Source organism: Vidua macroura, chromosome 26 (assembly GCF_024509145.1).
Source record: "Vidua macroura isolate BioBank_ID:100142 chromosome 26, ASM2450914v1, whole genome shotgun sequence".
Classification (NCBI taxonomy): Eukaryota; Metazoa; Chordata; class Aves; order Passeriformes; family Viduidae; genus Vidua; species Vidua macroura.
In genome coordinates, this window is record NC_071596.1 from 985201 (window position 1) to 1008472 (window position 23272).

The window sequence follows — 23272 nt, forward strand, 5'->3', positions numbered from 1 at the left end:
AATGGTGAGCCAGGAGGTCATCACTGAGCTCTCCAGTACCACACACTAATTGGAAACAGCATCACACCCTTGCCAAAAGCCACTGCACAGCACAACAGCTCCATCAAATCAGTGAGGTCTGAAGCTTCTGCAAGGGCATAACTTTGGGCTGGGGCAAAGGTCACAAGTCTGTTGCTGGGATGACAGCTCATAGGCAGAGGTCAGCCAAACTCCATGAATCTTTGGCAGATGTTTCCAGCACCCATCCAACTAGGAAGGTCACGTTTAAATGCGCAGTGTGTTTGGCCAGGTCTTAAGATGGGACAGGCTTCATTTATTTATAGAAAAGGTTTAGAATTTGTACCCTTCTATGCAAAGCAGTTATCAAATGCCTTGGTGTAACAACCAGCAGGTCACACAACACTGGCATTTGCTCAATACCTGCAAGGCAGTCTTCACCCCTTTGCAACATCAGAAATATGTACAGTAGCTGCGGGGTTAGTGCATCCTCTGGCAGTTATTCCTCAGCTTCATCGCCTTCCCTGAGTGGTGAAATGCAGTTTCAGAGCTTGAGGTTCTGCACAATCCAGCCTTGGACAGCTGTGACTTTGGTGTAGACACCAGGGAAGTATGGTCTGGCACAGCCATAGCCCCAGCTTGTGATTCCTGCTAGAAACCACTTCCCTGAAGGTTCTTTACATGCCAGGGGCCCACCTGCATCACCCTGCAGAGAGAGGAAAAGGATCCAGTATCAAACCACAAGCAGTGCAGCTCCCCCAGCTGTGAAAGAAGTCTTCTTTCTCTCTGGGGTATGGGCATTTGCTCTCCTATTCCCCACTTCCCCAGGAGCCCCATTCCAAGCTGGAGGACTGCTCAGTGATGTACCTGCATGAACAATCTGAACCTGGGGTTCTGGAACATAGAAGAATGTGTTCAGAGGTACAGTAGGGTCATGGAACAGGCTCCATGTGGTCTCTTGCTTAGCATTACCTCTCTGTGTATTTCCCTGACCTGTCACAGGTTGGTGGGGCATGCACAGCACGAGGTGTATGCAGGATGGACGTGGATAAAAGCAGCAGCCAGTTGATGAATGGACAGACATCTGAGCTAGGGGAGGCAGGGCAAGGCCCTCCTGAGAGAATATAGTCTACAGATTTGTCATGAGTTTGCTCTGTCCCAGCCACAGCATTTGCTGCTCTTGCACTCACTGAGCAGCTGTCGACGGTGCCCTGTGGGAAACCAGCACACAGCATCCTGCTGCTGATCTGGACAGGGTAGAACTTTTTGCAGGCCTGGTCTCCGATCATGTTCACTGCTGCTTTTTGCAGGTGCTTTGACATGAGACCTGAGGAGACAAGTATTGCTGTTAGCTGGGTAAAGAGCACATGAGAAACAGCAGCATGTGAAGTGGGGTCTCTGCAGCCTTACTTGCTTGCCTGAGGGAGAGACCTGTTCTGGGAAAGTGAGTCACCTGGTTCAGCAGAGCAAACTCTGGAAGGTCCCTTGGGTATATCGTTTGTCAGGCAGCTTGGCTGACCAGACACAAATGATACTGGGTTGGTCCTTGTACTGCAGGAGCACAGCTGGAGCAGCTGCTGTGGGGGTGGAGAGCACAGTGGCTGGCATGTAGAAAGCTTGGGAAAGCTTCAGGAGGGAAGAGGTGTGATAAAATGGAGGAGTAGTGTGCATGGTAGCTGGGGAGGAGATGATGGTGACACCAGGCCTTGCCCAGCTTGGTATCCTCTGAAGCATATGGCCTAGGATGGGAGTGCTTGGGATAGTGGTGTGGGAACTTAGATGTTTGGGGTTGCAGTGTTGCAGTGTAGGTGGCCAAGCATTGAGCTTGGCCATCATGGTTGTGGGAGGGCCCTCTTAGCCAGTACCTCCTTCCTTTGTGGAGCCCCAGCCTGTGATGAAGCATCTGGCCCCTTCATGGAAGATGTGAGAATTGTCTGGGAGACATATAGGTCTGATGGTGCTGCTGAACGTGACAGGTGTGTTCAGTTCCAGTAGTGCCACATCATAGTCTAGGCTGTAGATGTTGTAAAAAGGGTGTTTGTAGATACGAAATATTTTCTCCATTTTGCCATCGATGCCACTCAGGAAGGGTGTTCCTAGAAAGGCCACCCACATTTTGGGGTCACTGTAACTGCAGAAAGACAGCAAACCTGGCTGTTAGGAGCATAGCCTCACAAGGAGGGCCATACCTCCACTTGCAGGGTTGGCCACACCTTGGGAGGTCAGGACCCCTGTCTCCAGAACAGTGGGTGTACTCAGGCTTTGTTCCACCCATTCCTTTCCACACTTACCTATAGGGGCATTTCTCTGATAGGGGGTGTGTGCTTCCTGTGGGGCACAGCATGCCAGCCAGGTGCTGGACCACAAGGGACGGGAAGGGCAGGTTGGCTGATGGGACTGAGGCAAGAACCAGCTGACTTAACTAGCTTATCTCAGACTTACATGTCAAAGCAATGAGCTGCAGAGAGCAGCCACCGATCAGCAATGAGGACAGCCCCACACTTGTGCTCCTTCCGCCGAAGCCAGAGACTGACTTGCCAGGGCCATTCTCCTCGAGCCGCACTGCTGCCACCCACAATCTTGCTAAAGGCCAGAGCGGTTGTTGAGCCACAGTCTGGAACACAGGAAGAAGCACCATGGTTTTAAGTAACTATAAATGAAAGGAATGGCTTCCTGCCTTCCCTAACCTGTGCTGTGTGACAGTCTTCTGGGGGAGCATGTACAGGACAGTAGGATCTGATTAATTAGTTCATCCAGCTGAGGCAAGGCTTGACAGACAGGGTATATTTTGCAGACTTGTTATCACAGATCACACCTTCCAGAGATGTGGTATGCAAGGAGTGGGTGTTTGGATGGACTGGCTCAGCTATCAAATGGCAAAAAATGTGCAGCCCGAAGTGCAGTCCCAGGGATGCCAAGACACTTTCTGGGCTGCCCTGTTGTGCAGAGCTGTCTTGCCACCTTGTGCTACCAGACTGACTGGCCAAAAGGCCTGTGTGCTGGGAAATAGGTTCTAATGTCTGTAGCAGAGTAGAAGAGGCTGTACTTTCTGGCAGTAAATTTGGATCCAGCTCATCCAGCTTTATCTTGGTTTAGGGTCTGGCAGAGCAAGTACGATCTGGACCACAGTGGGCTGACCTAGGCCCCCAGTGTGTGGGCCCAAGACAGCCAGTGTGAATACGGTGGGTACCACTGTGGAGTCCGGGTCATGTAGAGCATAGCTGGCAGCAGCCACAGGCTACAGAGGAGAACTCACCACAGTTGTGCTCATCGAAGCCGTTGCTGCAGTCCACAACACCATCACATTCAGGATTTTCTTTTCCAATACACACCTTGCTGGAGCACTTGAAAGTGAGGCTGGTACAAGGCACCACTGGAAGGCAATAACCCATGACCTGCTCAGTACCCTTTATGCTGGAGGCCTCCTGCTAACACGTCAATGCATCAGTTATCAGTTTTACCTGGGGTTTGGGTAGACTTGGCAGTCTCAGTCGTTCTCAGAGCTGTGGAGGTTTCACTCATGGTAGTAGTCAGCTTTGTTCCCAGGGTGGTTCTGCTGGCTGGACCTGCAGCCACTGTGCTGGGCCAGATAAAAATGGCTGTGGTGGAAGTTCTAGGAATGGCTGAACTGGGAGGGATGCTTGTGCCACCACTGGGCAACTGGGAGATGGTGTCCAGGATCCAGTCTGTGAGTTTGGTAATTCTGGAATACACACCAGGTCTCATAGCCTGGGCACAACCAAATCCCCAGCTCACGATGCCAGCAAGATAAAACACTCCCGGGGTCACCTCACAGGCCAAGGGCCCACCTGAATCTCCCTGCAGAAGAAGCAAGGCAATGGCTGCTCAGTCCAATCAGGTCTGCCCCTCAGACACACCAGAAGGACTTAACTACCCCCAACTCTTCTTTCTTCAGCCTTGTGGGCCTGTCTGCTGTCATGCAGTGTGTATGCAGGGCATGAGTGTGGAGAAATTGAAGTTAGGGTCAGTGGCTCAACCTGGCTCCTGTCAGCACCTTTCCACAGCTGCCACCAACTGCCACTGACTCACTGCCACAGGAGGAGACCTACTTCATCCAGGATTTGTCAGAGTGGTGGGATGTTGGGTTTAAGTCATTCTCAACTTGGTGGAGCTTTTTTTACTTGTCTAAATCTCCAAAGTAGTGGGCTGGGGATTTTTGTGCTCAAGTACATGTGAATTACACAGCCAGATTACAGCAGCTCAGTAAATATTTCACAAGGATCTGCTGAAGGCAGAGTTAGCCCAGCTTTATAGAACAATCTACAGAGTAGAGAAATCCCACACTTTTACCTGGCATGAGTCTACCATCCCCTCCATGAAGCCAGCACAGATCATTCGGTCAGTGAGGGAGAAGTTGTAGAGGAAGTTGCAGGTGTTCTGTTCTATGATGCCCACAGATGCTTTCTGCAGGATCTCGGGCTTAGTGTCTGCATGAAAACCACAGAATTAGTGACTGCAGCAGAGAGAAGGAGCTAGCTAATGGCTTTTAGATTGACTCAACACATATTTTTGGAAAACAGGCTCTAATCCTACATGGGAATTGAGTCCTATATAACGCGTTTCTCTGCAGCTCTGAAGCTTGTGGCTCCCCCCAGGGTGCAGTTTCGTGTCTGTGCTAAGGATTCTGCACACAGTTTGTGTCCCATGCTCCTGAGAGTTTGTGGGCTTCTTGTCAGCTGGATTTCTTTGGTATCACATGTGCCACTCTCAGGCCTTCTCACTATAGTGGGATCTTTGCTTATCTCATCTCTGTGACTGAGAGTGGCTGCTGTGGCTGACATACCATCCTGCCAGAGCTGCAGCAGGCTCTGAGGCAAGCACCTGGCCCTTGCTTAGCACGGTAGAGCTACTGAGGGCAGTCCAGCAGGTTTCTTCTGGTTCCCACCAAGCTGCTCTCTCCATTTTCTTCTTTGCTGGTGATTCCTAGGTAACTGTGGCTTAAGGTAGTGCTCTGTGTGCCTTTATTCTTGCTTATTCTTGTGTTTCTGTCAGTTCCTGACTGTCCCTGTTACTGACCCCTGTTCTGTACATTCCCAGGACTGTGGGTCACAGTGACACAGGCTTTGCTGCTCAGGGTATCACTGCTCTAAGGCAAATCAGCAGGTAATGCATTACTGCTTACCATTCCCTTCCTGGAGGTCACCCCATCCAGAAATGAGGCATTTCTTGCCAACAGGAAACTTCTGCATGGCAAGTGGGAGGCACACAGGCTGTATGTATTTGTTGAAGACAAGAGGTCTTGCCAGTTCAAGTACTGCAATATCAAAGTCCAGAATCATGGGGTTGAAGAGGGGATGTGGGATCACTCTTGTTACATTGACTTTCACTGCATTCTCGTCTGTTCCATTTATTGATGTTGTTCCCACATAGGCTTCAATCTCTTCTGGCATTGTCCTGCAAATACATAAACCTAAATGTGCATACTCACACACTTATCCCTGGCATGAATTCTGATATTGAAATTACAGACAGCTTTACATGATCAGCATGCAGCAGAGCAGTCCTGCTAAGTCAGGCCCAAAGAACTGTTTCCAGCAGTGGCACCTGTTGGATATTACCTGAAGATCAAATAAACATATAATAATAATAATCGTCTCTTCACCTCCAGAAATTTGTGATTTCAGGAGTGTTCTAGCACACAGGTGGTGTCTCTGTATTCAGTAGGTCTTGCTGGATTTTTTTTGTTTTATTTGGATTTTCCTAAAGTTGTGTTTTATTCTTTATTTTTTTACCCCTGGTGAATTTTTAATATTCAGCTTAATGACATTTGTTTTAAAAACTGCTTTCTTTTGATTGTTTTCCACCTACTTTTGGTGATCTGATCTTAAAAATACAGTCAGAAGACATTCCCTAAACACTTTGTACCCTTCATTATTGTACAGTCCCATCAAACACTGCCTTCCCATTAGTTGTTTTTTTTTTTTTCCCATGTCTAGTCTGATCTATTTTGTTGTGCTTGTTATGATGCTGCTCCACACCCTGCTCACCCCTGAGCCTTGTGTACACATTCACACAGTGTTACTCTTGCCCTCCCTGTGATGTTGGAGCAATTGGTGTGCTGTGCATTACCAGCAACATCCCGCTCATCTCCCTTGTTTTTTACTGCATTCCTGTGCTCATTCACTGCCCCTGCCACAGGACCACTGCTGTCAGGGCAATATCCACATGTTTCTGACCTCTTGTTTTTAATTGCAACAGCTGATGGAGACATCCTCATTCACAGACAGCACTGCTGGTTTTGCAGTGTACCTCATTTCACACTTGCCTACCTTGCATTTCACTTGCTCCTTTATTACCCAGCTGTTTAATGCATGAGGTTGTCTTAAAATCCTTCAGAGTTAGTAAGCCACCTTTTCTGCTTTCACGAATCTATTCTGGACAAGCATTATCTTCTTGCTACTCACTACTTTAGGCTACCTATAAACCTAGGCTTGGGTTATTGCAGGTTATTGCAGGATTGAACTGAGCATTTTCCCTTTACCAACTGACCATGTGTCTCTATTTCACATATTACAGACAATTTCTTAAGGTTAAGTTTATTAAAGAAACTCTCTTGTGGCACTTTCTTCCACTCCTCTTTCTTCCACTCCTCTTTCTCCCTGATCAGGCTGTTTTAACCTTTCTCTGCCTCATTCCAACCTCCCCACAAACTTATTTTTGCTATGAATGTCTGGTTATAGCAAAAATTAATGTCCAACATGTGTTCTTGATTTCCATTTCTTGACTCCAGTGCCACACTGGATTTGGTTGCACAGCTCTGCCAGTGGGCAGGTGAGCTGGAGCAGGGACAGGGATGGGCTCTTACTCATTGAAGCAGTGAGCTGCTGACAGCAGCCAGCGGTCCCCAATGATGGTGGCTCCACAAAAATGTCTGGAGTCTTCTTTCAGGCTGACTTGCCAAGGGATCTCTCCTCTGGAAGCATCTGTTCCTCCCACAATCCTACTGGGTTTAGAGAACCCCGGTCGTCCTCCACACTCTGAACAAAAGTCAAAGCATGACTTGTGAGTATTCCTAGCAGAAGACAAGCAAGGAAAGACTTTGCTCTCTCTAACCAGTAAGCCTTAGCAGGGACAGGCTAGGCCTGAGTGTAAGACATCTACCCACGCCCTGATGGCTGATAGTGGCAGTGCCTGATGGTGGCCATATACAGCCGGACTTTCACACAAACTGCTGTTCTGCATCTTGCTCTTGGCAAGTCGTGAATCCTGGGCCTTTCTCGAAGGCAGAGTAATCAGTAGCTCCATGCCTCTTAGCCTTGCCATTCCAGATAAAAAGTTTATTCTAGACTTAGAAAAATACCCTTCATTTGCATCTCCTTGCAAAGCTGCTGGGAGCGCTCCTTGGAGTGGAAAGGTCATCCTGCAGACACTTGCCCTCCTTCCCTTCAGGAAGCATGGCTGCTGTGAAGGGGCAGCCATCAGTGCTGAACTGCTGGGAGCTCCTTAGATGGCCAACAAAAGTAAGTGATCAACAGGTTAAATACTGTCAGATGCTGCTGTGCTTTAGTGACCTGTTCTGGGCCTGCCAGAGCAGACCAGTTACACAGCAAGATTACACAGTCACAAAAGCAAAGGAGCGCATGGAACTGCAGAGGTACTGAGTGACTTTGCCAGGTTGCTCTGGACTGAGCCAGGGCAGCCATATAGTGTCATTTGTGCCTTAGCACTTCGGCAAAGTTGTGTGGCTCACCCTACAAAAGGTCAGCTTAGGTCAGCAGAGGAATGAACCTGATGTTTAGACCAGTACCTGCCAGTCTGCCTGCCAAGGTGCACCCGCTGTGGGTGCTCATACCTTGTGGTCCTGCTGCAGGCACTGGCCTGCTGCCAGCTGGGGCTGCTAAGGTGGTCGGAGTTGCTCTGGTGGTGGTGTTGACCTCTTCAGCACTGATCATGTTACTGCTAGTCCTGAAGTGCATTGGAGGAACAGTACGGGCTATGGAGGTAGGGAAGGCTGAAATAGCATCCAAGATCCAGTCTCTGAGTTTGGTAACACGTGTGTAAACCCCAGGCCGCCTGGCTTCAGCACATCCAATACCCCAACTCACAATTCCCGCCAGAAAAAACCTGCCAGATGGTTCTTGGCAAACCAGAGGCCCACCAGAGTCACCCTGCAAGAGAAAACAGATGATGAGCTCTCCTTGGGGATGCACTGAGCTTGCTCTGGCCACCCTCAGCATCCCTCTAACAGCTGGGGTCTCTCTGTCCCTGTGTATCCTAACTCACTTCATATTTGCTCCAGCCTAGTGATGAGTGGAGCACCTTTGTGCTGGCCTTTGGGTGTTTCTCCATGTGGGCACGCTGTCCTGCTATTACACAGAAGCCTTGTGCCCTTTATATGCCAGAAGAACAAAGGACACAATCTGTAAAATCTAGGATTAAGCATTTCTACTGCTTTAATAATTTGTTAAACCTCATAAAGGTTAATCCTAGAAGCCTGTACACAGCCAGATGATGAGTGTTCATTGCCTGATACACAACCCAGGGAGACCACATTAATGTTTGCATCAGGTTTTCTTGATTTGGCCTATGGTTCCCTGGTCAGTTCTTGGTTCTTGTGGGGCCCTGTGACTATCATGATAGACATGTGGTGTCTGTGAAGCTGGTAATGCCTTCTGGGGATGAGATTGCTCTAGATCAGTAATCAATAACCAGATGGGTCACGGTCATCACCCAACCTTGAATCTTCAATTCGTGGCCTCTTCTCTGGTGTTTGTGCTGTATTTGGTGCAGAAATACGAAGCACTACCACCAGAAAAGTGCAGATTTGTTTAGCTGGTTTCTTTTGGTTTGAATGTTCCTGCCAAACCACAGAGACAGACCTGGAAATCACAGTCCTCCTCCAGCATCACAGTTCTCCTCTCTCCATACTATCAAAGGCAGGTCTGCTTCCAGCTGACCACTTGCAGTTCCAGGATGGATAAAGGCTAACTAAAAAACCACTCTGTTGTTCACCAAAAACTGTTGTGTATGTTTTAGTTTCCACTGCTGCCCTTTGCCCATCTGGATTTTTATCTGAAGACCTGTGTGGAATATTGGTAGGTCCAGAACTAATGACAGCTCAGGAAGATGAGAAAAGTAGTTAGCTGAAAGAGCCCCTTAAACAATAGTGCCCTGCTCTAAGCAGTAGAGAACATATCCTCATTTGTGTCTTCTGCAGTCACAGATCCGTGCTTGGGTCCAAGGCAGGGCCTCAAACCTCAATGGGAAACAGTGACGATAGTGTCAGTTCTGCTTCTTGAAGTGTCACTTGGTGCATACTGGGAGGGAAAAGCCTTATGCGGGCAGGTGTGCCATCTTCTCTGGGCAAAGCTTACCTGGCAGGAGTCAACTTTCCCCTCCAGGTAGCCAGCACACATCATCCTGTCTGTGAGGACATGGCTGTAGAGACTGGAACATAGGTTCTGGTCTAAGAGCTCCACTGTTGCTTTCTGCAGGAACTCAGGCTTCACCACTGAATGAGAAAGAGACAATTGTGAGCTCAGTGCAGGAAGCCCTGCACAGGATCAGCAGCTCAGGGTACAACCCACCTCAGCTGGCCAGAGCAAGGTCCGAGTTCCCTTCCCTGATGCCTTCTGCCCCACTCACACCCCACCATGTCTCCTCTGCTGCCTGCCATGCTTTGCTTACAGAAATCCTCCTTGAGGTAGCCCCAGCCAGAGATAAGGCACTTCTTGCTGGTGGGGAAGTGATGGCCAGCATCTGGCAGGCACACAGGCTGGATGTACTTAGTGAAGGTCACAGGTCTCTTCAGCTCCAGCACAGCCACATCATAGTCAGCTGTGTCAGCATTGTAAGAGGGGTGTGGGATGATCTGTGAAATGTCCATTTTCACTGCACTGCCATCAGAGCCTCTGAGGGAAGTGGTCCCTGTGTAAGCTGCCCACATGGCTGGGTCCTGAAACCTAGAGGAGAGACAGTGGGGTCCACGTGAGCCTGCAGCCACAACATTGTCCTGCAAACCCAAGCTGCCTACTGCCCATCCTGCCATCCACTCCGGGAGTGATGGAAACTCCTCATCCTCCCTGTGGTGGGGCAGAGAGGTGCAATGGGAGCTTGAGCAGATACAGCAGCTTTTGGAACAGGGATGGAGGGTGGAAAGTGGTGTGACTGAAACTTACTCAGTAAAGCAGTGAGCGGCAGACACCAGCCACTTCTCTGTGAGGATTGCAGCACCACAAAAGTGCTCATTGTTCTCTCGAAGGCTGACTTGCCATGGGAACTCCCCTCTGGATGCCTCTGAGCCTCCGACTATCCTGCTGGCAGTCTGCATGGCAGGGCGACTCCCACAGTCTGAAAGGGAGGAGAAAGTCAGTGCATCAGGATCCTGCTACTGCACCCCAGCAACATGCTCTTGGGGGCAAGTGGGAAAAGCTGCTTCAGCTTTGTGTGTGCTGTTGGCATATGCTCAAGCAGCAGGGTGGTACTTGGGATGTCACAGAACAGCCTTTAACCTGCAGGCTTGGGAAGAGCACTGCAAAGCACTGGGCCATCACAGCATCCTCCCTGAAACTTTTCTAGAGCAAGAAACTGCAGAGCAGCATCCTGACTAGTTTGATGAGCTTAGCTACTGCCTTGTGATAAGCTTCCAGCAGCTCATGGACATGTGGCTCTTGTCCATTGTGCCAGCCCACCAGGAAGGTAGACCTTGTCACGACCCATCACAGTTGATGGGACCAAGGTGTTTCCAGGGCACAGTGTCCCTCATCCCAATGCAGCCATTTACTATTGGCTTGAAAAGTCATGTCATATCCTTGGCTGTCTTCAGTGCCTGAAAGCCACTGGTGTCCCGTCTGTCAAGGTGTCCAACAGTGGGTTGTGGCTGGCCTCTATGTCCAGGAGACCTGCTGTGGGAGATTCAGCACAGCCCCTTCCATCAGAGGCATCAGCACAGCCTGTTTGGCTCTCACATTCACGGCTTTCTTTTCACATACTGGATGTTGGAGCAAGTGATTGCCTGTGTCCCAAGGGCAGCTCCCTGGGGACAGCGAGGCTTGAGTCACTCATGTCTTCTGCAGTCCACACAACAACCCTCCCCTGGCTTCCCCAGGGGCAACCACCACTGTATCCTTGTCCTTCTGCTCCCTGGCTGCCCCAGAGTCCCTGCAGGATTGCGCTGGGAGCAGAGCTGCAGCTTGTTTTGAGCTTGCCGGCCCCTGGGCCACCAGGCTATGAACAAGATGGGGCCCAAGCCTGTATCTGTATCTAGGCTGCTGGTGAGAAAGAAGAGAAGGAGGTTGCAGAGTGCAGGTGATTATTCCTGCTGCCTGGCTCTTACCTGATTTCAGTCCAGGTCTGTGGGAAGAAACTTTGTTGGGACCTGGGACAAAGAGGAAGGAATCAGGATCAGCAAGGGCAGGGCAGCCCAGCCTCAGGTCCTGGAGCTGTGTTCCTGGGCTGGGGCTGCCACAGGCACTGCTGCATCTTCCTTTCCTGCCTGGTGATCTCTTTGCCCACCCGTGGCCAGTGTGAGGCAGGGTCCAGGTCCCTGTTGGGGACCCCTGCTCTGCCACGAGGCAGGGGAGAAGCAGCACCCTACTGCCCTGCAGGCTTTGGAGTGACTCCACGTGCAGAGAGAAATTCCCAAAAGCTGTGGCAGTGAGCTGCCTCTCAGGAGTAGACTGGGGCTGAACCTATGGAATGCTGTTTGCCTAAAGCCAAGGGGACTCTCAGCACCTTCCATTTGGGCAGCACAAGGCTCCCAAAGATTCAGGGATCCTGCCCACTCTGGCAGAGGGTGCAGAGGGAGCTGCAGAGGAGCCCACACCTTCTTGTTTCCCAGGCTTATGGGTTTTTGTTAATTGGCTGGATCTGGAGTCCTATGGTCACATGCAACTCCACAGTCACAGAAGGAAAGGAGAATTTCTTGTCAGGTGGTTTCAGAGAGTAATTCAACTAAGAGAAATAGCAACCTGAGCTGTAGTTATTGCTACAGCTCTGAGGTCTGCCTAAGGGCTGCTGTGCACAGGTAGGTACAGATAACCCAGCCATTAACCTCCTGGAGCTTCATTCCCTGTCCCTCAGACTGTTTCCAGGTGCTGCAAGAAAAGCCAAAGCAGTTGCAATTTATGCTTTAGGTTCTGTCGTTGCTGTGGGTCCCTCAACCTGCTCTTGCAGTGCAGAGCAGCTGGACAGCAATAGTGTTGGAGGGGTATCTGGGGACCCCACAAATGTCCCTTAAGCTGACAAGATCTAGGCTGGTTTCTGCTGCTGTCTGGTGAAGCTGGAGCAGCTGGGAGCCAGGCAGATCATTTTATCAGTTTGCTGGGTGCCTGCCAGCACTCCAATTTCTAACACTGCTGCTGGGCACAAAGCCTTGACTGGATATCCAGAGCTAAAACCCCGCAGCACTTTGGCTGAACCTAACGGTGGCTTAGCTGTGGCAGCAGGGTGGCAGAAACCCCAGCAGAGGGCACCCTGCTCTGCCTGGCCGCAGTGGCAGGAGGGCCATACCTGCGAGAGAAGCTGAGGAGATGGTCCCGTAGGCGGCCAGGGAGAAACCCTGCTTGTGCAGGGCAGCCGCCAGCCCATGTCTGAAAGCTTCCTCCTCCAAGGTAGAGTTCAGGGGTTGGGAATCCTGGGGGGTGAAGAGGAGGCGGAAATGGACGATCACACTGGAGTTTCCATTCCTATTGGGAGACAGAGAATTAAGGGGGACCTTGGCTTCATGATCAGTACAAGGGTCAGGTTCCTGTGCTAGCTGTCTACGGGGAACTCAAAGGAAACAAATCTTATTCTTAATATTTTGATTCTTAATAATTTAAGGTTTCCCTGGAGATGGGCTCTGGGTTGAAGTGGTCATTTGAATTTTTTTTCCCTTTGGCCCAAAGCTGTGGTTGAACAAAATTGGTTTCCTCTGCCTTTCTGAACTGCATTTTGAAATTAAAAAATCCAGAACATTGTTGCAATCCCAGATGAAAATACAGCCTTGACCAAAAACCAGTTTCTCTTTGTATTAGCTTTGAACAAGAGCACAGGTGTGAATTCACTTTCATGGTGAGGCTTGTCAGAATGCTCTGAAACATGAGCTGCAGGGTCTGCAGAGGATCTGCCTACACTCACCTGTAGCCCAGGATGGTGCAACCAGTGCAACTCCAGTTTAGCTGGGAGTCTTGGAGACTGGACAGAAACTGCAAAACAAAGAGCGATGGTCACACACTTACTGGACCCCAAGGAGGTGGGAATAGATGATGCCTGGGATTTTGCTGGAATGTGGAGCTGTTGATGCATGGTCTCTTGTCTCTGTAAGCAGAAGCACCCATGTCCAGCTCATATGTAAACTTTTTCCCACCCTGGCTTTTAGGGCATGAGGTAGTACATCTTTTTTTTATGCAAGGAATAGGCCACATTTCCCACTCCGTGAATGTCTCTCAGGGCCCTGACAGGGCCTCTCAAAGTGCAGTTCAGCCCCACAGTGTACCCTGCTGATGTTTAAGAATTCCTAGTTTTCCTCCTGCCCTTGGCATAGAGATTCTGCTGGTGCTACCACTGGAGTATTTCACAAGCGTTTTTCCAGAAGGCCCAGATCAACTCACCAGCCTCTCAAGAGCAGGTGTCAGCACCCTGTAGTAGTCTGAGTTCTCAGTCTGTAAGCTGCTATTGAACGTGATTCCTTGCAGCTCCACTGTGTGCTCAAAGCTGGCCTCTTCCACAGAACGGCAGGCTGCCAGAAAGGGAAGGTGTCTGTCAGAGGCAGCTTTCCTCACAGCTTTGCAACATTAATATCGTCATGTCCTTCAAACCCCCTGTTTTCAGCAGCTTGACTGTCCCTGAGCATCCCAGCTGCCTCAGGGGTGCCCCATAATGGGATGGGGGTACCCTGCGCATGTGCAGTAACAGCATTTTGTACTGAACTTGTTTGAATTCGAAAACAGTGGACTTTTGTCAAGCCTGAGATGGAAATTCATGAACAGATGGTTATAGCCTGGCAACCTGAGACTGGCCCTTTCCTTGCAGAAACAGCTTTCTGCTGGGTACTGAAGCCACCTCAGAAAATGTAACTGTACAGGTGGCATGTGTCATGTCATGCTGGGGTCCTCATGGGGGTGCTGGCCTGAGGTGGCATCTGGCCATAGGGCAGCAGAAGCAGCAGGAGGGAGGTGGAAGAGGGAGGGAGATGGTGGCCATGCTCTGGAGTGGGACAGTAAAACAGGCAGTGCTCAGTGGCTGCAAGTGGTCGTGATAGGAAATGGCAGAAGCAGCAAGGTACAGTGCAAAAAAATTCAAAGTCACTGAGAGAGATTACAGGACAGAATCATAGAATCATGGAATTGTTTAGGTTGGAAAAGACCTCTGAGATCATTGAGTCCAATCATTTCACCAGCACTGCCAAGGCCACCATTAACCCTTGTCCCCTAATGCCACATCTACATGTTTCTTAAATTGCTTAAATTGCAGGGATGGGGATTCCACCACTGCTCTGGGCAACCTGTGCCTGATCCTGATGGCCACACTATTGCTTCAGCAGATCAACATCCCACCCAGCTTGGGTTGTCTGTGAACTGACTGAGGGTGCCCTTGATCCCCACTGAAAAAGGTATTTCACAGAGCTGGCTTCAAAGTGGCCCTGAGGAATACCACTGGTCACCAGTCTCCAGCTGGATGTGACTCCATTCACTACCACTCTCTGGGCCTGGTCGTCCTGCTAGTTTTTACCCATTAAAGAGCACACCCATCCAAGCCATAAGCAGCCAGTTTCTCCAAGAAAATGTTTATGGGAAATGGTGTCAAAGGCTTTACTGAAGTTGAGGTAGACCAGATTCAGACCCTTTCCCTCATCTACTAGGCAGGTCATGTTGTGATAGAAAGACATCAGATTGGTCAAGCAGGAAAGGAATAGAGCACATGTGTCATGAGACACTGAAGATAAAGTGCTCCAAAGTCACATATTGAGAACATGAGCTGACTACAGCCCTTGTAGTTTTTGTGCATTGTGCAGAAAGCTGTCTGCATTTTGTCCTCAGTAGGAGGATTTTTGCTATAAGCAGTGCAGACCACTTCTCTTTTGGAGCTGATAAACTGAAGGAATGTACCTGGCTGCACACTCACCCAGCAGGATCCCCAGGCAGAGGGCTGTTGCGCTGCCTGCCACGGCAGCAGCAGCAGTTACCTTCCAGCAGCAGGCCCCCAGTCTCCTCCTCTGGGTGCCTTGCCCTGGCTTTATCTGGTCCATGCTTTCTGAGCAGCTCTACAGATGGGTTCTGTGATTAAAAAGAAGAGAAGGAAAATGACAAGACTGGGATGAAATCTGTCATGCCACTTAAGGTTACCCCAGAAGCATCATTGTCTGCTCCTGCTGGACCATTCCGACCTGGCTGTGGAAGTCTAGGCATTAGACTACTTATATCCCCAAGGTGCATGTTATATGGATTAAAAGTCTTTAAGTAATAAACCTCACCCTGCAGTTGTTCATAAGGCAGATTCCAGGGTGAGGTTTCATATAGCCCAATGCTATTCCACATTTTTTGCAGGAATTCTGGAGGAATTATAAAATCACAGTGGGCGATTCCCCCACCACCACCACTTTACAGCATTTAGCTGAGAGCTCCCAATGCCTAGTAATGTGGCACGATTAATATGTCCTTTGCTTACAGCTTTGCTGCTACCCTGATGAGCAGATTCTCCTTCCCTGTGGCCAGCATTAGCACAGGTGCTTCCAGTATTTTGCCCCAAGTGGTCCTGCACCAGAAGCAAAGCCCCTTCATGTCACCTTTTCTACCTCCACATTTTCCTTTGCTTGACTGGTTTCAGTATGTCAATGTTTTTCATGCACTGAAGATGCTCAGATGGGATATGGTGTTCCAAGTGTGAATTCAAAAATGCCAAAAATAGCAATAATATCTCTCTTGGGGTTTTTTTTCCCTCTGCAGTCTTGCTAGTACAAGCCAGACTATATCTGGCCTTTATTTGCACATCATCAACAATTGGGTATCACTAGGAATGAAAACAGCCTGTAACATACATAGTTATAACATCATTCAGACAGGTTAGTATCTGCAACAAGCCTGATGAGACAAGGAGGGACACTGATTTCCTGTGGTCTTAAAATGTATTAAATTACTGTATTAATATTTCTCCCTCATAGGCATGAAGAAGACGCATAATGCTGCTGTTCAAACTGGCAGGTTGAAGTAGTCTCACACAATTTGTGTGGTCAGAGTGGAAATCCACAGAAGTCCATCCCTCTTGGCCAAGGGTCCAGAGCTCTCAGCTGCAGAGTGAGTTTTTTGAGGACTTAGCCTCTAACTGCTGGGAAACTCAGATTTACAGGGGACACCAGAAAAGCCTAGGCAAGGCACAATCACCTCTCAAACTTATTCTGTCTCGGTATCGACAGTGTCAAGAGTACAAAACCCACACAGCTCTTCCCTCTTCAGTTCCAAAGTCTGTCCTGCTGAGGGACATCTCGCGTAGTCACTTCCTATCCTCTCTGTGCTGTGAGAGGTCGGGCAGCCACAGCAACAATTCCCTTCCACTGTAAATCAGACTGTGACTTCAGAGAAGCTGCAGAGGAACAGCCTTTTCTAATGTAAATGCATCCAGCAATGAAAGGAAGAGGGGAGGAAAGGGACACCGGGAGAAGCAGCTCCCTGTTTCAGAAGAGCTTTTCAGTGTTTTCCAAGAGGCGTCAGCAGCTCTTTAAACCGAAGCTTCTAGATAAGAGATTTTAGAAGGTCACTTCTTTGTGAGGCAGCAGACAGAGAGAAAGGAGAGAGGAAGGGAGAGTCTGTCCAAGATGCCTCTTTTTTTCTAGCAGACATCCAAATATTCTTTTTCAGCTGTAACTGAGCCTGGCACAGATCAGCACTGTGGCCGCCAGGTTCTGCTAACAGAATCTCTGTTTGACAATTCAGCTCTGGCTAAGGGGAGACAAGTAGGGAACCTTTTTTTCCAGTGGTCCTTGTGGCCTGAATACACTGAATACATACAGATGAGGAATCTCTCCTTCCCTCTCTCGGTAGGTTTTGGAGTCACTGTCCCTTTTGCAGTGTGATGAATGTGGGCACTCAGAAATCTAGTTCAGGTGTGCTGACTAGTGCAACAGTGGACTTCAGTGGACCTCAAAGGTAGGACAGACACATCTGAGGGAAAAAATAAAGATTGCAGACAAAACTGGCTCTGGCTTATTGGGGTTTTTTTGATAATACAATCTTAGTTGCATGTAAAAGTCATACTACAATAAAAATACTTGGAACCCTAGAAAAAAGTTTGTATTAGTGATTGCAGAGGCATTTTAACTAGAAAATAGACTATTTAGAGAAACTTTCCACTTCTCAAAACAGTCAAAACTTGTTTTTGCTCTCCCTTTTAGCATAAGTAAAGTTTATTTTCTTTTAGTGTCAGTGCTGTGAGTTTAAAAAGAATTAAAAGGACATGTAAATGGAAAGCCCATTTTGCAGTAGCAAAATAGAGATTGCAATTTTTTTTTCCTGAAAGATAAAAAGGATCATCTATAAATGCATAGTGGAGATCTGTGGCAAGAAGCTGTATGCAGTGAAAAATATTGTGACATAAAATGAGATGAGTGAAAAGTAGATTTCGTTAGTGGGGCAGAAATTGGGAGAGTATTAACTGTCATGAGTTTTGAATCGGAATACTGAGAAGTAAAAGGACATTTATGGGTTTTTTGTCAGCTTATAAATTCTGAGTGGTTATAAAATATGATGCCCTTGTCAGCAGGGCTAAGAAAGTCCCCACACCAGTGGGGTGTCTCTTCACTGCTACATTTTAGCAGAGAAGGCATGTCTGATGTGCAGCAGAGTCAACAAGAGCTGTCCTGCAGACTGTCACCATCTCTGGTTGTCCCTGAGGATCTGCCACGGTGCAGGGAGTTGGTTACCACCCCTGTTCTGCTGCTGCTCAGCAGCCCAGGGTTTGTTTTCTCCACAGAAGTCTGAATTTTTCTCTAGGGCAGCCTTGAGTCATTACATAGGATTTCCTTGGAAGATGGCTTTTATTTCTTAGCTAGTTCAAGTAGGGAAATTGTAAAATATAAAGCAATATCGTAAAAATATTCCTTTACCCAATTAGCTAAACTGTCACCAACACCTACTCTTCTCGTCAAAGAGGACAAGTAGCACATGTGTGTGAGTGTGAACATGTGAGTGTGTGTGTGAGTGTGAGTGTGAACAGTGTGTGTGTGAACCTGTGAGTGTGTGTGTGTGTGAGTGTGAGTGTGAACATGTGTGTTAGTGTGTGAGTGTGAGTGTGAACATGTGAGTGTGAGTGTGAACATGTGTTTAGTGTGTGTGTGTGAGTGTGAACATGTGTTAGTGTGTGTGTGAGTGTGAACATGTGAGTGTGAGTGTGAACATGTGTGTTGGTGTGTGTGTGTAAGTGTGAACATGTGTGTGAGTGTGTGTGAACTCATGTGTGTGTGAGCTCTCGTGTGTCTCTGTGCATGCACAGTGTGTGTGAGAACACGCATGGTCAGGCTGGGGGAATATCACCTGCAGGAGCAGCAGAGGGACAGGGCAGGGCCCCAGGAGAGGCCCTGTGGTTGTTTGCTCGTGCGCTGGCCACAGTCCCAGCCTCCCTGTGCCAGGTGTCCCTCCAGCTCAGGGGATCCCACACACACCTGCAGGACTGGCCCAGTCTCCAGCACAAATGGTGCTGGTTCCTGTTTTCAGGTACAAACTGTCTTCCTGCAAAATGCCACAGCTCCTGAGTCTAAAGCACAGTGGTGACCTCCCAGTACTGTGCTGGTGAATGGTTTTCTTCATTCACCTCCACACACCCTGACCTTCTTTCTTCCACTGCTTGGTACATCTCTTCCTTCACCTCAGCATGTCTTCGCCTTCATGTTTTCACCTCCTGAGACATTTTCTTCTGCCTTCCCAGCCTTCTCCAGTCTCTCTCCCATCAGGCGTGTTTACACTCCTGTCTTGCACTGCACTGCCCCAGGCTTCCTCCTGCTCTTCTCCAGCTTCTCCCATTCCCAGTCTGCCAGCCCCTACCAGCAGCCCTTGACCATGGGGACACAAGCTGAGGTGCCCTGCTCTGAACTGTTGGCCAGAGGAAAGAAAGACAGGAAAGAAATAGTGGTACTCATGTTTTCAAAAGTCAGCTTCACTTAGACATAACAGATGCAAGGAAACCCTGATGTCCCTCAAGGGACGATGCAAGAAAACCACTCCCCCATCCCCACACAACCCCCTGATGGTGACTCTGGGCTACTCTGGGGTCTTTGTGCTGCATTTCTGTATTCTAGCATGGTTGGTTTCTCCCACACTGTGTTGATAAAGGGCAGCCAATATGCTGCAACCATTTGAATAACCAAATGTTAATGGAATATTTGCTTCATCCCATAATGGGGTAGTGTGGCTTTTAACACAGCAATATGGTGTCTACTGAGCTTTCAGACACAGGGGTTGTAAAACTGTCTCATTGTGACCTGTAAACCCTCACCCAGACAGAGCCTTTCAAAATGATGGCACAGGTATGAAAAACAAGCCACTTACTCAAGGCAGACCACAAACTCAGCAGCAGATCTGCCTGCAGCCTCAGCAAGTAATGAGTCTGTGGCCAAAGGCCACAGGACTATTGATTTTATCACCAAGATAAGACTTGTGGCACTTCAGAGGGGGAATACAGCAGAAGCAGGATATTTCTCCAGAAGGAGGTACCCCAAAATCAGAAAGCAGACTCCAATATGCCTCACTTAGTAGGTTCACCATCCAAAAATCACAGCTGCCAAAACAATAAACCTTTGGTGACATATATATGACACCAAACCCTGAGCCTGAGCAGGAGAGAAGACACTCATTTGCTGTAAGTGAAATGAGAAGCATGACCACAGGAGATAAGAGATGTGGGTGTGCAAACAGGTCTGCTGGCAGAGCAAGGTGGTGGGAACAGCCAGCCTCAAATATCTCTGTTAAAATGGGTCAAGCCTAGTGATTTTATCCTTACAGCTGGGAATTTCGTTGTATTGAAATGAAGCTCAGAACTTGTGTCAGCAGGTACTGAGAACGGTAGAATACTTTAGTGGGGGAGTGGATTTATAACCAGTGGTATCTATTGGGTGGTGGTGCAGTGTGAGGTCACGTTGGTCTGGAGAAGCCAAAAACTGTGTGCCAGTTCCTCCTTATGGCTCACTCTCTGAGTGGGGCTCCAGAGAAGGGAGTGTTTGCATTTATCTCAACACTGTTGCTTCCCGGTGAGCCCATATATTTCCCCTTAAACCTTCTGATGAGATGATCTTATGCCATGAAAAAAAAAAGCCTATGCAGAGACAGCAGCAACTGGTCAAACAGATAAGAGGACAGAGCTCTCAGCATCAAAGTCAAACCTTCCCATGACCAGCAGACACAGGCTTGGCCACGTGGTCTTTTGTTTTGTGTGACATGAGCTTCACCTACCACAGCACTGGTAGGTGCCAACAGGGCATTTCTCTAATCATTTTACTTTAACTCATCTCCAGTTTCTGTAATTGAGGTATTGAGCATATCCATGTTCCATCTCTCTGCAGGTTAACATTTAGAAGCAGGTGTGCTGCATTTAAAAGGCTAAACCCTACTTTCAAGCAGAAAGAAACTCTTGTCACTTAAGAGAGTGCAGATTGAGCTGAGGACACCTCTTATTATTAAGGTGAATGAAAAGCCCTGACACTGCAAGCTCCCAGATCATGCAAGTGAGCAAATCTGAAAGCCCCTGCCACTCAGAGCAGTGAGGATCCTGTATCCCTGCTCACCTGCACCACTCATGAGATGCATCTGGTTCAGGTGTAGTCCTGCTCCCAGAAAGCCAAATGACACTGTGCTGGCCTTGTTTATTGTCCCTCTTGGTCTACAAATGTCTCTCAATTTACAAGTAAGAAGATCCTCTCCCTGCCTGCCAGCCCAGCAGTCTCAGCTGGGGCATGACAGACAAGCTGAGCTCCCCAGTGCTCGTATTATCACGGGTAACAAAGGCTCTAACATCACTTCCACCTTGGAGACACTCAGTCCTGAGCTCTCTCTCTGGTAACAAAGTACTGGGCAGATTTGTACCTGCAATTACTTCTTAAACTTGTAGCCATGGATTACACAATAAAATAAAGGCAGCCTTGCCCCCTTACCCCCCCCCCCCCGCAATTGTGCTGGCTTGCAAACTCAGTACAGATAGTAAATACTGAATACACATAGGGAGTATCCAGTAAGCCAGGAAGTCCATGTTTGTCTGTTACTTTCCACAATAGGAGCACTACATAATTTGATACTTTTCAGCTCATGAATGGCCAAGAAAAACTCACATGCTTAACTCATGGCATTTCCTTCACTGACATTCACTCACCTCCCTTGAACACTGCCTGGCCCAGTGCAGAGGGTGTGGGAGAAATCTTGGTGCCAATGAAGCTGATGGACATACTGGGACCAGAGGCTCTTGGAGGAACAGGGGCTAAAGCAGAGGTCTTCATTTTGCAAATAATCACATTTTATTCTTTCTTACCAGCTTACATACATAAGAAGAAATGTGTAAAATACATTTTTACCTAGCTTCAGCTGTTATTACTGATTGTCAGGTAGGCATTAATGTTCATAGATATGAAACCCCCAAGCTACCCTGAAATCAGTTACCTGCAATGCATGCTCCCTCAAAGGAAGAATTCACACAGAGAAACCAGTAAGTGATGAACGCTATCAGTCAAGCAGTGCACTCACAGCACCTGAGTCAATTAGAGGCCGCAGAGTGAAACTCTCCGTGTATCGATACGGGACAGTGCCACACGCTGACCTCCAGCGCCGAAGCTGTGTGCCCATGCACAGCTTTGGCCAGACCTCCTGCCTGGGGCGGCATCCGCGGGCAGAGGCCGCAGGACGCTGGCACAGAGCGGCTGCTCAAGCCCCGCACTGGGCGGTGTCCCCGCATGGACACCTCGCTTATAGGGACCTCCCTCGAGCAGGATCAGGCAGGATCGGGGGCTGTGCCGGAGCTCTTTGCAGGGCAGTAAGACAAGGGGATGTGAAGCAGCGACTCTCAAGGCCTTCCCTTCAACCATGGGGAAAAAAGAACCATCCGGCTACAGAAACATTTATTTAAGCTCAAATGATGGTGCTATTATAAGCCCATAGAGGTTGTTTATAAGAGTTTGTCCCATGCCTAGGTCGAAGCTGCTCGCTGCCACGGCTGTTTCACGCTTATATTTCCTACACTGATAATATTGATTTTTTCCAGCATTTAGGTCAAAATTGCACTTTTTGTTTCCCATGAAGTACCCTGAGTTTTCTTTCTAGGATATTTCCTAATTTGTTATAGCTTTCAAATAATATAGACCATTCTCTGCATTTGTTTTCCAAAGTGTTTAAGTAACTAAGATATTTCTCTTAACCAGTACTTTCAGAGAAGAGGATCTAGAGGTCACTGAATCATGTTAGAGTTACATGGAATCGAAAAGCACTAAAAAGCAATCCAGCATTACATAAGGAAAACTACTTAGCCATAAGCGACTAAAAGGAAGAAGTTTTTTTCATCTTTCAATCTTTTTTTTCCACTTTCAGTAAAAGGTGAGTTGAGCTGTTTTCCCCACAGGCATTAAATTCAGAAACAGGCTGTTTCCTCAGAGCCAGCAAAGCACGAGGGATTTCCCCAAGCATGGGGGAAGATCCAGCGTGGAGAAGCAAACTCCAGCTTGACTGAAAATCTGCGGGTGCAGGCAGCAAACCTGTCTGACCCTGATGGAGAAGCAATGAGGAAGAACAGAAGGAGGAGGAGGTGAAAAAAAGAGCAGGAGGAGAGGAGGGCTGCCTGAGCCCCAGCCAGGCAGGAGGTATCGCGCTGGGCGGTGGGACCGCGGGGCGAGGAGCGTCCAGGGGTGGGTGCAGCTGTAGGGAAAGGTGCAGGTTTTTGTCTTCCCATCCGAGCCAAGAAAGCCCGGCACCTTGAAGGAAGTAAAAAGGGCTCCTAAGAAGGAGCAGGTACTCACCTGCTTTGCTTTTCCCGTTGCCGCCAGGTGCCTTCCCCGGCAGTTCACCCGCCCCGGCCTGCGGGGCGCCGGCGGGGGCGGTGGGAGGCACTGGGGGAATTCGCGGCGGAGCTTAAAGGGACAGGCTGAGCGACAGGAACGGGTCAGCCTGAAGAGCTGGTTTGTTGCTTTCACTGAACTTTGGAATTAAGCAATTTCCACCCCCAGCTCCGCTCGCTCTCCAGCTGCCTGCGTTGGGAACGGGACCAGTGATGCCCCAGCTCCTGCCTCTCCCAGCCACGAGACATTCCTGCAGTTCGCTGTACAGCTCCCACCCTCTCCAGCAGCAGGACCTAAAGGAAAAGAGCTGCCTGA

At 48.8% G+C, this 23272-nt stretch overlaps 1 protein-coding gene across 3 annotated transcripts; it reads right to left on the reverse strand.

The window, feature by feature from the left end:
* Positions 1-276: 276 nt before the first annotated feature.
* TMPRSS9 (transmembrane serine protease 9) lies at positions 277-23038 on the reverse strand. 3 transcript variants are annotated; one of them, XM_053999646.1, is made up of 19 exons: positions 22919-23038; positions 15064-15215; positions 13551-13678; positions 13078-13145; positions 12469-12644; positions 11294-11335; positions 10137-10308; positions 9646-9920; positions 9333-9469; positions 7811-8126; positions 6824-6995; positions 5141-5412; positions 4309-4445; positions 3459-3816; positions 3254-3370; positions 2440-2611; positions 1863-2011; positions 1188-1324; positions 277-703 (listed from the first exon to the last, which is right to left on the reverse strand). In XM_053999646.1, the coding sequence occupies exons 2-19, from the start codon at positions 15185-15187 to the stop codon at positions 542-544; spliced, it is 3114 nt and encodes a 1037-aa protein (XP_053855621.1). In that variant the 5' UTR covers positions 15188-15215; positions 22919-23038; the 3' UTR covers positions 277-541. The 3 variants fall into 3 exon arrangements, with proteins under 3 accessions (XP_053855621.1, XP_053855620.1, XP_053855622.1); XM_053999645.1 differs by having other exon boundaries at positions 1863-2128; XM_053999647.1 differs by lacking the exon at positions 1863-2011 and having other exon boundaries at positions 615-703.
* Between the last annotated feature and the right edge of the window lie 234 nt (positions 23039-23272).

Bases quoted from the DNA above. Each gene is read 5' to 3' on its own strand.
- TMPRSS9 (XM_053999645.1), bottom strand. From the start codon at position 15,187: ATGGACCAGATAAAGCCAGGGCAAGGCACCCAGAGGAGGAGACTGGGG. The intron at 8,127-9,332 runs GTAAGCTTTGCC...TTTCTCTTGCAG, and splicing joins GGAAAGTTGACTCCTGCCAG to GGTGACTCTGGTGGGCCTCT. The intron at 6,996-7,810 runs GTATGAGCACCC...ACTTTTGTTCAG, and splicing joins GCCTGCAGCAGGACCACAAG to AGTGTGGAGGACGACCGGGG.